The sequence below is a fragment of the Asterias rubens genome, chromosome 21 (genome assembly GCF_902459465.1).
Source record: "Asterias rubens chromosome 21, eAstRub1.3, whole genome shotgun sequence".
NCBI classification, from domain to species: Eukaryota; Metazoa; Echinodermata; class Asteroidea; order Forcipulatida; family Asteriidae; genus Asterias; species Asterias rubens.
Window position 1 is genome coordinate 3931626 of NC_047082.1, and position 15051 is coordinate 3946676.

At 38.6% G+C, this 15051-nt stretch overlaps 1 protein-coding gene and 1 long non-coding RNA gene across 2 annotated transcripts; one reads left to right on the forward strand and one right to left on the reverse strand.

Annotated features, from left to right (window-relative positions):
• Positions 1-1121: 1121 nt before the first annotated feature.
• Positions 1122-2928, reverse strand: LOC117304751 (CD209 antigen-like protein E). Its single transcript, XM_033789354.1, has 2 exons — positions 2769-2928; positions 1122-1324 (listed from the first exon to the last, which is right to left on the reverse strand). The coding sequence occupies exons 1-2, from the start codon at positions 2926-2928 to the stop codon at positions 1122-1124; spliced, it is 363 nt and encodes a 120-aa protein (XP_033645245.1).
• Positions 2929-4791: 1863 nt separating this feature from the next.
• LOC117304322 lies at positions 4792-14755 on the forward strand. Its single transcript, XR_004520588.1, has 3 exons — positions 4792-4912; positions 11999-12083; positions 13507-14755. It is a non-coding gene; the product is annotated as an uncharacterized LOC117304322 (long non-coding RNA).
• Positions 14756-15051: the final 296 nt, after the last annotated feature.

A 15051-nucleotide genomic window follows, 5' to 3' on the forward strand; every position in this document is an offset into this window, starting at 1 on the left:
ATCGATCGGCCATCTGGGTAACGAGAGAATAGTGAAAAACCGATGACACATTTTGCATGACATCTATGCCAAAACAAAATTGAATAAAACGCTCCCTGAGCGATAAACTCCAAACGCAAAATTATATTATTTATTGTTCATCAAATTAATGTGAAATTTCAGACAGAAATATTTCAAAGGATGTTTTCTACTATAAATCATCATTAGACCGTGTAAGTTTTATGTCAATTTGTGATCTTCACCATCGTTGTTTGTTACCAATTCTGTAACGTTCCAAAATGAAAGAATCGTATTTTGTACTGAAAACTTGGAACTACGGTTGGAATTTTTTTAACTATGTATAGAGTCATATCATTCTATCATTCTTATGATTCACATAGTCCTTGATAACTGTGTTTATGTGTGTGTCAGATTCATGAGAGAACACAGTCCACTATTTTGAAGAACCAAATTTTTGACTCCACAAAAACGTATGTACCACTTTTTGTATTTCCAGAGGCAAATTTACATTTTATTACATCATGGTGTTTATTTGTGGGTGAACAACTCTTCAAAATGGAAAAGGAGCAAATTCCAAACTGCAACATTTTGAGAGATTTAAAGCATAATAGATGTTAAATTTGCATCGGGGATAAAGAATATTAATTTTGGTTTTTACCCATACACCGATGTGTGTTAGCACTGTATACTCAGTACTTTCCCGAGTCCTCAAGATTTAAAGCAATCGCACAACATCAGTAAACAGGATTTTCCAGAGGCCCACACTTCGTGTATCACAACTTGACAAACATGGAGTCGGGAGAAAAAAAACGGGAAAACCCACCCTTTTTTCCTCACACTTCGCCATGTCATGAAATGTGTTTAAAATAAATCTGTTATTCTCGATATCGAGTATTGATAATTGTTTTAATGTTTTCTCAAAAAGTAAAGCATTTCATGGAATAATATTTCAAGGGAAGTCTTTCACCATTACATGTACCTTCTGTAAACCCTGTAAGTTTTTTTGTAAACCTGTGAACTTTTAATTTTTGTTCTGTTCAGAAAGTGTCCAATGGCTTTAAAGGCAATGTGCCACTATAACTTTCATAAAAAGTAGTTTGCTTAGAATTTTGAGCAACCTTTCACAGAAGCAACAGTGCTGGTGCAATGGGGCGTTGACAGATTAACTTGCGTGTGTATCCACAATTCGCATCGTTCCAGCCTACATGGTCAGCCCAGCCTATGGCACAATCTTCGTTGCCTCTGTAATTATTTGGCTCACCATCCATCCATCTCTTGTCCTTCAGGTCAATAGTACCTTCACCACCCAAACACACCCAAGTACCTGAACAAAGTCAATTCCAAATAAAAACTTTGTCTCATTACATCAAATATTGAGAGCGGGATCATTTGTATGGAAGTACACATTGTCTATGTTTAGGAATAGATTCAATTTTCCAGCCTGTAGTTTTCAAACAATTTTGTTGTTGAGATATTTGTATCAATACTATAGAATATTTAAAAAGAAGATTTGGTTTCATAGCAAAATAATATAAAGTTGTTTTTGTCGCTTTCGCTACGCGCAAGACTTGTGCAGTTTGTTGAACTGTTCTCTGTTGCTGATTGCCACATTCTAACACCATCCCGGGTATTGAACACAAATTCACGACTCTTGTTAATCCACATTCCACACTACTGCGCTATGGAACTCCCCAACCTTTTTTTCGCCCACCGACTCTGTTGCAATTCAAGAGGAACGACAATAGATATTTCCTCTTACTTTGAATTTTTTGCTTATTTTCCATGTAGCCCTCATGCCCTACATGTAGATGGCATGTTAATATTGGTTTAATATTTATTTAAAAATGCCATCGCAGCATACCGCTGAATTGCGTTATAATTTACAATAATTAAAAAATATTACATTAGTTATTAAAAAGCTTTATAATAGAAAATACATAGTGAACATTTGATATAAAAAAAATCACAAAAGCAAAGGCCTGCCAGATATGTACAAACAGGTTCACTACAGACCAGAAAATTAAGCAATTATATTAACATGGTTCTAGGAGTTCAGGAGCTTGGTGAGGTAGGGCAAGGGGCTGTTTTGGAATCTTTTGGTGTTGCAGTGAAACATACCAAACCGTGCTCGTTGGCGGAGTTGCATAGATGAGTTGTTTACAGAAGCAGGGAACCACCTCGAAAATCTCACAGAAGCGCTTGCCTTCTCTGCAAATTGGTGGCAGAGTTTGTTTCTTCGAGACTGGAGGGAGTCCAATTGAAGAATAGACAAAGCATCGTGGTATGTTGTGTAGTCCTTAGAGAGGATGTAGTGACATACACGCTTCTGGATCTTCTCGAGGTGGTTCACCTGCTTCTGGGTAAGGCCAGCATTCCAAACAGGGGCTGCGTATTCAAGGACTGGACGAATATGTATACTTTGTATACTGTGAGGAGTTCTTCAGCGTCTAGTCCAGCATCCTTCAATTTCCTTAGCATGAACAGCTTTCTGTTGGCGTTACTATACATCGAGTCTACTTGGCCCTCCCATTTTAGATTTTGTTCAATGATTACCCCCAGTAGTTTGACCTTGTCCACGATGGCGAGTTTCTGGTCAGAGATACGGACATCCACGTCGGGGATGGGTTTTCGTTCGAAGTACACCTCAGACCTGCCAACCTGTACGCATTTTGAGTACCATGCACGCATTTTGAGTACATGTACCATGGAAATTAAACTAATTTTCACAAGTATATCTTGACCATCAATTCTAAGACTTGTGTACAAACCTTCGGCGTCAATGTCGTTGCAACCAATCCAGAAATATTCGCATCCGCACATGTTGAGGATGTGTTGTAACTCTTCTTCGGATTGAGGGACAACCATCACCCCACCCATCTCAACACAAATCTGCTTGCCCTCTTCCCATGGAACGTCGGCATCATGCATCTTGTAGCAATTGTCTTGCAACTGGCTCCAAGTAGGGGGGCATGGCTTCCAACACCGCCCGTTTACAGAAGCATAGTTTGCCATCATAAATATACCAACAACACCCAGCAGTTTGCTCGCCAACATTTTGCAGACAATCTCTTGACAAAATGAAATTGCTGCTAGATAAGGTCCGCCCTTCACAGGATGGAACTTCATCAATAATTGCCTTAATTGCCACCTCATCAAGTCACAAAAAAAAAAAAACTCGCACTAATTACTAAAACATAATAAGAAAACATATAATGTGAAGTTAATCCTGCTTTCACTTCCATTTAGATGAGCATGAGTGACATGTCTTTTGCCAAGTATGCCCACACAGTTTGATGGCATTAAGAGTGGGATGTGTTGAAAATTACACAAACTATGTCATAAGGCTGATACTGTATAAAAAAAGCTCCACTTATCAACGGGTTAACACCTTCTTTTTTTGACATGGGATATTTATGTGCTAGGCTCATTGGTGCAAAGAGTTTTCTGCCCCTAAATAATAAAACCATCCTTGAGACCGGACCCCTCCCACTGTATGATATAAATGTTGAATGGCCCAATTTAGGATATCAATGAATATGACTCGAAGGTCATAACACTATAAAATGGAGAAATTGCATAGTCTACTTCACTCTACTATATACCGGTAGAGTTGAATTACTTATTTGCATATTTCCTATGCCGCCAGGCAATTTTGCTAAGACTTTACACACATTAGCGCCCACAACCGTCCTACCCACAATGCCCCATGGCATACTTGCCACAAAGTCACCCTCTTTTCTTTTAGCAACAGTTGGGTGAGGACGTAAATAATTCTGTGTCCAACAGTTTACCAATTTTTTTAAAACACCTTACCTTTATTGCTGAGATCTGAAATAAAGACAGATTGAAGATAGTGGAGTTGTTGTTTAGTTAAAGTGTTTAAGATAAAGATCATTATTGAATAGAGTAGTTCAAGGAAATTGAGGAGGGCTCTGACTGTCTGAACTAGGTGTGCGTCCATTCCCCCGGGACAGTCAGAGCTCTCGTAGGGCTGCGCCGGTGACACTCTGTCGCTGGGCTCGCAGCCATTCAACCGGCCCCCACAGCCTCAGTCGGCTGCGTCCACTGACCAAGGAGGGGAGCCTTCCCGCTCCCCCTCTTCGCTCAGCGTACATGGGTCCCCCCAATCTAAGGTCAAGCGCCCCGGCAATTGCAAGAAAACTAGCGCTGGGGCAGCAACCAAGAGAGGTAGGGCTAAAGGTAACTCCATTCCGGAGCACACCGCGCCCTCTCTCGACGAAGCCTTATGGTCACCTTGCCGGCCACATGGGTTCCCCAACGTCAGTCATTGACAAGCTGTTGTGAAGCCACCCGATCCGATCGACCCCCGCCCACGCCATAGGCTGTGGTGTGCTTGCGATTGGTTGAAGGATTGGTGACAATTATAGACACTTTGACAATTGAAAGTTTCGAAGTTTGAAGTATTTTTTCAAAAACTTTGTGAAGAATCTGTTTCTTTCGCGTGGGTTGTGTGCACATGCACGCTCTAAGATATAGATTACGCGCGCGACCAACACGCGGAAGCCAGCAGGTTATAAACAGCTCTAGCTGGTCACTATCACCCAAACGTGACGCGCTCTTCACCAATAGGAGTAGCGAAACTGTCTGGGGTATTTATGAATGTCTTTTTATAACTGTTCCAAGTTGATTATGTCATACTTTGTGAGAAAACGGCAAAAACTTTCACTGTATTTTCATTAAGAGGTGAATCCATGCATCCATGTTTAGTGAGGTGACATTGAGTACCAACCGCTTCTCAATTTTTTGTTTCCTCTAGATATCACATTGCAATTTGGAGAATGAGAAGTCCAATCAGTTTCATTCTGAGCTAGAAGGTAGATCAAAAGCCTCGCTGGGCAGCTTCAGAAAGCTCTTAAAGATCATCAAGATGCAAAGGAGTATCATGCAAAAGGTAAGAAAACAATATGTTATATGCTAAGCGTGAGTGGAATACACTCTAGTTTTTCAGTGCCCTGTTGTGTTGGTTCCCAGGCTCTCCAGTTGTGTAGTCACAAACAGATATATAGTGAAAATTCGAAAGTCTAGATGCTATAACATCTCGGACCACTCACCAACAAAAGGCGCTATCATTCTTGTAACCGCTATTATCACACCATGGGCCTTTCTCAAACCTCGGCTTGGGCTCTGGCTATACACCGAAAGGTTTATACACCCCCTCGTTCAACCAACTTTAACTCATAAACTCTCTGAGGTATTATGAATTAGGGATTGACAGTGTGAGGAGCCGGTCTTCACTGTGTGGTAATGACCAGTTGTTGTTTTTTTGCTGTTAATGGTTGGTTAGGGGTAATTTCACACAGTCATTTTGAGAAGTTGAGTAAAACATGGCTTTTTGTGCATAATGTATTTATTTTGAGCTTGCAGTGCTGAGAGAATAAAACATACATTGTAAACATCATCAATGTATTCTTACATTGTACATTTGAACATTTGATCAAATTGTTCACTACTAAGGGAATAAAAGGGTAGCGGCGAGTTCTTAAACGGCTGTTTAAAAACCGGCAGGGTCATTGCCGTGCGATAATGGCCCGAGCTCAAGGGCCTTTATTGCACGGCCATGACCCTGCAAGGTTTTAAATGGTCGCTTAAGAACGAGTCACTACTCTTATAATCCCATTCATAAGTGCCATTTTGTTAAAAAACGTAATCAAGTAAAACTATAGAAAAGTCAATAATTTGAGGCTTGTACATATTTTTTTTTTTTACTTTGTAAAAAATCTGTTTGGTGTGCGTGGGTTTTGCGTACGCGTGCTTAGAAATTAATTACCCGCTGTTTTTAAAAGCTCTGAATTGCGATCCGCGTAATAAATTGGCGTATATGAGCTTGCGCACTCGACACCCGGAAGCCAGCCGTTTATAAACGGCTCCAGCTGGTCTTTATCAACTGTTTAAACACCCCCCGTGACGCGCTCTCCACCTTTAGGAATAGGGAAAATGCCTGGGATATTTATGAATGTCCATTTAAAGTATACAATATATCTTGAATGTCTCAATTTAAATTTGAAACATTTTCAGATCTTGAATTTCAAAAGATAATTACAATATTATACAGGTACAGTGTCGCAAAACTGCACATCAATATAGACTTTTATCATATCTTTTTACATGTTTAAAGATTCAAATCCCACATAATCAACCCTGTTCACATAGTTCTACACAATGCATCTAGATTGTCTCAACTTACATTTGAAACATTTTCTAAACATTGAAAACAAGTTACAATAGTATGCGATAACTCAAAACCATCGTTATAGACCTTTATCGTGGTACGACCATCTTGATTTTCTCCCATTTAATACAATGTAACCAAACTGAGACTAGAAGGAGAAATAGTCTGGCTCCAATAAATATTAGCATTCAGTACTGTTATTGGACAAAGAAACATGACCAATATGGTCGAAACATGATAATGGTAACCATAGGTCAAGTCCAAGAATTTGGACATTACTTCACATAACATGGGACAAAGCAGCTATAATTACATAAAATGCATCTAGACTATCTCAAGTTTCAAAAAAGTTATTAATGTTTCAAAAAGTTCCTGAACATACAAACAGTTGACTGGCATGGTTACACTGAAATTTGCAAATATCTCTCTACATGAGCTGTTGACCCAACTACAAGATCTTTTCTGATTTGACAGTTCATGTCAAGTGGCAGCCCTGCAAGTGGCAATACCATTCCACCTTTCACACTCCCTCTGTTAAACCAGAGATTGATAAAGGAACATTACAGAGTTAGTTTGGCTAGCAAAAATTTGCTGGCAGTGTAAGCACTTTATGTAATCCACCATATACATAAACTGACAAACCTGTAGAAGTTTGAGATCGATCGGCCATCTGGGTAACGAGAGAATAGTGAAAAACCGATGACACATTTTGCATGACATCTATGCCAAAACAAAATTGAATAAAACGCTCCCTGAGCGATAAACTCCAAACGCAAAATTATATTATTTATTGTTCATCAAATTAATGTGAAATTTCAGACAGAAATATTTCAAAGGATGTTTTCTACTATAAATCATCATTAGACCGTGTAAGTTTTATGTCAATTTGTGATCTTCACCATCGTTGTTTGTTACCAATTCTGTAACGTTCCAAAATGAAAGAATCGTATTTTGTACTGAAAACTTGGAACTACGGTTGGAATTTTTTTAACTATGTATAGAGTCATATCATTCTATCATTCTTATGATTCACATAGTCCTTGATAACTGTGTTTATGTGTGTGTCAGATTCATGACAGAACACAGTCCACTATTTTGAAGAACCAAATTTTTGACTCCACAAAAATGTATGTACCACTTTTTGTATTTCCAGAGGCAAATTTACATTTTATTACATCATAGGTGTTTATTTGTGGGTGAACCACTCTTCAAAATGGAAAAGGAGAAAATTCCAAACTGCAACATTTTGAGAGATTTAAAGCAATCGCACAACATCGGTAAACAGGATTTTCCAAAGGCCCACACTTCGTGTATCACAACTTGACAAACATGTGAAAATTTAGGCTCAATCGGTCATCGGAGTCGGGAGAAAAAAACTGGAAAACCCACCCTTGTTTTCTCACCTTTCGCCATGTCATGACATGTGTTTAATATAAATCTGTTATTCTCGATATCGAGAATTGATAATTGTTTTAATGTTTTCACAAAAAGTAAAGCATTTCATGGAATAATATTTCAAGGGAAGTCTTTCACCATTACCTTCTGTAAACCCTGTAAAGTTATTTGTAAATCTGTGAACTTTTAATTTTTGATCTGTTCAGAAAGTGTCCAATGGCTTTCGAGGCAGTGTGCCACTATAACTTTCATAAAAAGTAGTTTGGCCAGAATTTTGAGCAACCTTTCACAGAAGCAACAGTGCTGGTGCAATGGGGCGCTGACAGATTAACTTGCGTTTGTATCCACAATTCACATCGTCCCAGCCTGCATGGTCAGCCCAGCCTATGGCACAATCTTGGATGCCGTCAGAATTATCTGGCTGACCATCCCCCCATCTCTCGTCCTGCACGTCAATAGTACCTTCACCCAAACACACCCAGGTACCTGAACAAAGTCAATTCCAAATAAAAACTTTGTCTCATTACATCAAATATTGAGAGCCGGATCATTTGTATGGAAGTACCCATTGTCTATGTTCAGGAATAGATTCAATTTTTTTAGCCTGTAGTTTTCAAACAATTTTTTTTGGAGACATTTGTATCAATACTATAGAATATTTAAAAAGAAGATTTTGTTTGTATAGCAAAATAGTATAAAGTTGTTTTTTCGTTTTCGATACGTGCAAGACTTGCGCAGTTTATTGAACTGTTCTCTGTTGCTGATTGCCACATTCTAACACCATTCCCGGGTTTTGAACACAAATTCCAACTCTTGTTAATCCACATTCCACACTACTGCGCTATGGAACTCCCTAACCTTTTTTTCCCTCCCCACCAACTCTGTTGCAATTCAAGAGGAACGACAATAGATATTTCCTCTTACTTTGAATTTTTTCCTTATTTTCCATGTAGCCCTCATGCCCTTCATGTAGATGGTATGTTGGCATTGTGGTGGCAATTTATCATAAAATTAAACTAATTTTCACAAGTATATCTTGACCATCAATTCTAAGACTTGTGTACAAACCTTCGGCGTCAATGTCGTTGCAACCAATCCAGAACACTTGGTCAGTGAACATCGTGTCGAGGTGTTGTAACTCTTCTTCGGATTGAGGGACAACCATCACCCCACCCATCTCAACACAAATCTGCTTGCCCTCTTCCCATGGAACGTCGACATCATGCATCTTGTAGCATTTGTCTTGCCACTGGTTCCAAGTAGGGGGACATTCCCCCTTTCCAACGAAGACCTTACAGTACTGCCCAGTACCGACAGCGCAGTTTGCCATCATAAATATACCAACAACACCCAGCAGTTTGCTCGCCAACATTTTGCAAACCATCTCTTAACAAATTGAGTTGCTGCCAGGTATTATAACCAAGAAGGTGCAACCTTCACAGAACGGAACCGTGCCAAGATCCTTAAATTGCCAATAAAACACGGCTCATTGGGTCACAAAGAAACAGCGCAACAGGGAGTTCTTCAATATCAGCGATAATTCAATCAAATATATTATAATATATGGTTTGAAGAAAAAAAAACTACAATTATTATAATTTTGAGTTGTGCATAATAAGCTGTTGCGTATAAGTAATTTAGATAAGGCAAAAAAAAAATTATTCATGGAAATTGTCCTTGCAAAATGTTTTCTCAAAGATTTGAAATTGATTTTACTGACTGAAGACATTGGCCTTGAGTCTGCGTGCACACTTAGTACTTATGCCTCTTAAAAAACTTTTACTACTATTTCTTCGTAGGTAGTTCTCTAAGAACAAACTCTACCTGGCAAGTAGATACATACATGGTGTTACCACAAACCAAATATATATGTCTTCTTTGTTTTGTAATTTGTTTGTAAAATCATGTTGATGTACCCAACAGTGTAAGACTCCTCTGAAAGTTTAATCATTACAAATACAAATCATTGTCTGACTTTATATAATGGTAGGAATTGTATACACACTTGAGTATACATTTTCCCTCATCAGGCAGACTCCTCAATGACCCACATGACAGTTAGAACTACCTCCCACCAATGTTTTCTATGTGTAAAATGGCTGCAACTTTTCCCTAAAAGTGGGAAAGTGTAGCGGCTGAGCGGTTAAGAGCACTAAGTTCAAACTCTGGTGTTTCTGATCAGCATGAGAGCATGGTTTTAAATCCCCTAGTCATGACACTTGTGTCCTTAAGCAGGACACTTAACCATTGCTTCATTCTTTGGATGGGACGTAAAAGCCATTGGTCCAATGTGTTGTGTACTGCGTGGGGTGTCACATTATGTAATGGAACTCAGTGCACTTATTGAAAAGAGAAGGGGTTCGTCCCGCGGTTCCTGGCTGTGGCTGCTGAATGCGCCGTAGCACCTTGTAAACTCCTTTTAAGGTGCTACATGATTCGGTCTCAGAATTCATTACTTCAAACCTATCTTTCTGAAAGTTAATATATATACTCAGCGCCTTGAGTACCGTAGATAAGTGCGCTATATGACTTCAATATTATTATTGTTATTATTATTATTTGTTTTATATCCGCCATTCATTATGTATGCAAAGCAATAATATACATGCAGGAGACTGGCGTTTTGCCTGACAGATAGATCACAAAAATTGTCAAATTATGCTATTAATTGTTTTGTTTGATGGAGTGTTTGTTTGTACTTGAATTGTTAAACTTGGTTTTGCAAAATGCGCCTGGTGGAAGAAATTTAGTAATTCACTTTTGTTTGTATGTTTTATTGTGTTTTGCTAAACACTCAAGTGTTGTTTTACAAACAATTGACAATTGGGTGGTCAGGTTGGTGTAGTGGTATATTTCCTGGCCTACCTCATCTAGGACCCCGGTTCGAATCCCACTGGGGGCACTATGTGCATTGGGTTTCAGTCCATACCAGTAACAATTTCAATTTGTCAAGAGATGGTCTGCAAAATGGCGGCCAGCAAACTATTGACTGTTGTTTGTATATTTATGAGGTGTAACCTTCACAGAACGGAACCGTGCCAAGATCCTTCAATTGCCAATAAAAACACGGCTCATTGAGTCGCAAAAAAAAGAAGCGGCGCAAGGTGGAGTTCTCCAGTAGTGGTAGTAAATCAATCAATAAAAACTATTGGACATTCAAGAATCTATAATAAAATATATAGAATTTGAAGAAAGAAATGTACATGTAGACCTATTACGATGTTGAGTTTGCATAATAAGCTGATGCGTAGTACGTAATTGAGATGAGATGGAAATTAGGAATTGCAGGGAAATCACTATTTGTTTTCTCAAAGACTTGAAATTTATTTCAGCGACGAACACAGAAAATAAGTTGTTTTTAACCACCAATGAAATAACACACAAAATAGTCATGATCATACACACTTATATACATCTATGGCACTTAATCAAACCTGACATTGTCTCAAAGCGCTTAATATTTGTCTACAAGCTGTGCAGAGCTTTCTTTGAATAAAGACCCATTTAGCACAGTTTAACGAGTACCAAGGTGCTGTGACGCAATCTGCATTCAGATTACCTTTAAACACTGGGGGTTAAACCCTTTCTTTTCTGGACACCTTTGGTAATTGTCAAAGACCAGTCTCACTTGGTGTACATATCTCAACATATGCATAAAATATTAACCTGTGAATATTTGAACTCAATTCGTTGTCGAAGTTGCGAGAGAATAGCGGAAGAAAAAGCTCTTGTCGCACAAGTTGTGTGTGCTTTCAGATGCCTTACACTTGAGACCCTCAGCTGAGGTCTCAAATTCAATTCAAATATTTGAGTGAGAAATTACTTCTTTCTCAAAAAGTGTGTTCATTCAGAGGGAACCGTTTCTTACAATGTTTTAAACTAACAACACCAGAGCTCTCTATTTTCTTTACCAATTAATTTGTTAAGCTATTCGTAATTGCCAATAGTGTCCTGCGCCTTTAAAGACCATGTTACCTGTTACAAGTACATCACATATGTTTTTGAGAAAGAAGTAATTTCTCTCTAAAATATACCTCAGCTCAGGTCTTGAATTAACCATCTAAAAGCACACAACTTATTGCGACAAGCATGTTTTTCTTTCATTATTATCAACTTCAACAACATTGAGTTCAAATTTCCAAAGATTTGTTATGTTATACATATATGTTGGATGCAAAAAATAGTTAATGGCCTGACGTTAACTATTTTTTTGCATTTATACTCTCGGTCCATTTGGTTGGTAAGTTGTTTGCAACAGCTAATTCTATTTTCTCACATATATGTTGGGATACACCGAGTGAGAATACTGGCCGTTGATAATTGCCAAAGGTGTTCAGTGTCTTTAATATCTGTAATATGGCTTTATGGTTGGTATATATTCAACTTTTTTCTAACCTTCTTTCATTTACTCAGATCAACTAATCCAGGCAGTCAAGAGCATCGGATCTTCATTCCGAGTGGGAGGACCTCTGCCTTGAGCAATCAATCAACCAGACAGGTATGCCAACTCATAAGAAAAATGGACAAGAAAGTGTAGATTCGTGGATAGAATGTACGAGCTGAAAGCAAGTACATTGTAGTCACAAATCTACACTTTGGAGTCTTTTCTCTCTCTGACCTTTCACTGTTTCCCCCATTTAACGATTTCAATGAATTAGTTTTCTCAATAATAACAATACTTGTTATTACACACCTCTTGCTTGTTCTGTATTCTGGTTGGCGGAAACACGATCACGTGGGATGAACTAATATAGGCTAGTGACCGCGCGCTCGTGTTTTGCTGGAATAGTACCAGAGCAGGCACTAGTCTTTGAAAATAGTGCCCTCGGTAACATCGCCCTCTCTTGACTTGAACCGTGAACAACAACTACAAAACTCCTTTTTCTGTTCTTATTTGACATTTAAGATCGAATTGTCTTATAAAACACATATTGACTGGCATAATTCGGAACTAGTGTACGTCTATTCCCCCTCGGGCCTGTGAGTGACCAGAAAAGGGGCCTATTTCCCTCGGCCGAACTTCTGGTCACTCAAAGTCCCTCGTAGGAATAGACGTATACTAGTTATCTCGTTGCCAGCCAATATGTGTATAATAGTCTATCGAATTTAGTGTACTTTTTCAAACGATGGTTGGTCACATTTTACGACTATATTTGCAAAATAAATTGGCATACTAAGAGCTTGTAACATTATCGAGAACAAACTCAGTTTGCTCAGTAACAATAAGTTGGGTTACTCATTTAGAAGTGATTTTGTTGTCACTGGAAAATGTTTTTGTAAATTGAAAGATAAAAAGGCAACATGGTCATGCAAAAGTCTCATAAAAGTTGGTACCTTATTGACAACCTGCATGTCTTGCAGTTGGCAGACATCGGTCTAAGACAATTATGACCAGCCAATGCGTTGTAGTGCCTTTAAAGACACTAGACACTACTGGTAATTGTCAAAGACTCTTTTTTTACACTTGGTGTATCTCAACATATGCATCAAATAACAAACCTGTGAAAATTTGAGCTCTATTTGTCGTCGAAGTGTTGAGAGAATAATGGAAGAAAAACTCACTTGTTGCACAAGTTATGTGCTTTCTTTCTGATGCTTGATTTCGAAGACGTCAAAACCAAATTCTGAGGTCTCGAAATCAATTTTAAATCTTTTAGTGAGAAATTACTTCCATCTCAAAAGCTATGTAACTTCAGAGGGAGCTGTATCTCACAATGTTTTATACTATCAATGGCTCTCCATTCCTTGTTAAGAATTTATGCTAATAATTATTTTGAGTAGTTACCAATAGTGTCCAGTGCCTGAGAGGATGAGAGAGTAATGCTTTTATGAATCATGTATTTTGCATTACCTTATAATGGTGATTGCTATCAACAAAGGTTTTAAATCTTTTTCTTGTTCTTTGTTTCCATCTTCTGCAGATCAACCAATTCAGAGAGAGTCGGGAGTTCACAAGAAGTTTATACAGCCCATCATACAACCATCAAAACCGAGCCCTCATCACCGATGCCTCATCACTGATGCCCCACCACCGATGTCCCAGTTGTATGTTTATAGTTGTAGATTATAGGTTTAGATTGTAGATTATTTATCTTGTGGTGAATTGGTCACACTTTCCCTTGTGTGTAGATTTGCTCACACTATCCCTTGTGTGTAGATTGCTGACACTTTTCCTTGTGTGTAGATTTGCTCACACTTTCCCTTGTGTGTAGATTGCTCACACTTTCCCCTGTGTGTAGATTTGCTCACACTTTCCCTTGTGTGTAGATTGCTCACACTTTCCCTTGTGTGTAGATTTGCTCACACTTTCCCTTGTGTGTAGATTTTCTCACACTCTCCCCTGTGTTGTGAATTTCTCGCACTTCCTTTGTGTAGTGATTTTCTAGCGCTTCCAACTTGTGTTGTGAATTATCAAGTTTATAAACTGAAACGTTGTCTAAGGCTTAGTTGGAAGAAAACTTCTGTATTCAATTTAGATGTGCTGATGTATGGAGTTGACAAACTTGGTTGCCATATAGTGGAGCCGGATGGGAATTTTTCCCCAGAGGGTATTAGATAGGCGGGGTTTTGCCCATCTCATACATCAGCAACAGGCATGCAACATCTGATTTTTATGGTTTTGGTTTCCTCAGCCATTGAAAAGTTTAAAAAACACAGCACGAAATCTTGCTGTGCCTGGATTTCTGGAAAGGTCAAATCTTTTATCAAAATACAGAGTTGCAAGACTGAAACAGGAGACACTTTGTGTCTAAATTCTTAGGAGTCAAACAAAATTTGACATAGTATTTCCCGTTTATTTATAATAGTTGAATATTTGTGTAGATTAGTCAACGTTTCAGGGTGTGCCAGGGTGTGTCACACTTCCTTTGTGTGGCAAGATGCAAACACTTTCCCTTGTGTTTACTCTAAGTAGCTCACACTTCACATTCTCCCTCAAGTTACTGAGTTGGTCCTACTTCCGTTGTAGCAAGTATCTGACACTCTCCCTTGTGCTATTCTGTGATTTACTCACACTTCCTTTGTGTAGCGAGTATCTGTCACTTTTCGTTGTGTTACTCTGAGTTGCTCACACTTCCTTTGTGTAGTGAGTATCTGACACTTTTCGTTGTGTTACTCTGAGTTGCTCACACTTCCTTTCTGTAGTGAGTAACTGACACTCTCCCTTGTGTCACTCTGAGTTATTCACACATCCTTTCTGTAGTGAGTAACTAACACTTCCTTTGTGTTACTCTGAGTTGCTCACACTTCCTTTGTGTAGCTAGTAACTGACTATTAACTTATGTTAATCTGAGTTACATTACTATCACTTTCTTTGTGTAATGAGTAACTGACACTTTCCCTTATGTTACTCTGAGTTGCTCACACCTCCTTTGTGTAATGAGTGACTGACACTTTCCCTTATGTTACTCTGAGTTGCTCACACTTCCTTTGTGTAGCGAGTATCTGACACTTTTCGTTGTGTTACT

Excerpts from the sequence above, each read along its gene's own strand:
- LOC117304751 (XM_033789354.1), bottom strand. The coding sequence starts at position 2,928 with ATGCATGATGCCGACGTTCCATGGGAAGAGGGCAAGCAGATTTGTGTT. Across the intron at positions 1,325-2,768 it reads CAACGACATTGACGCCGAAG|GTACTTGGGTGTGTTTGGGT; the intron begins GTTTGTACACAA and ends GACTTTGTTCAG.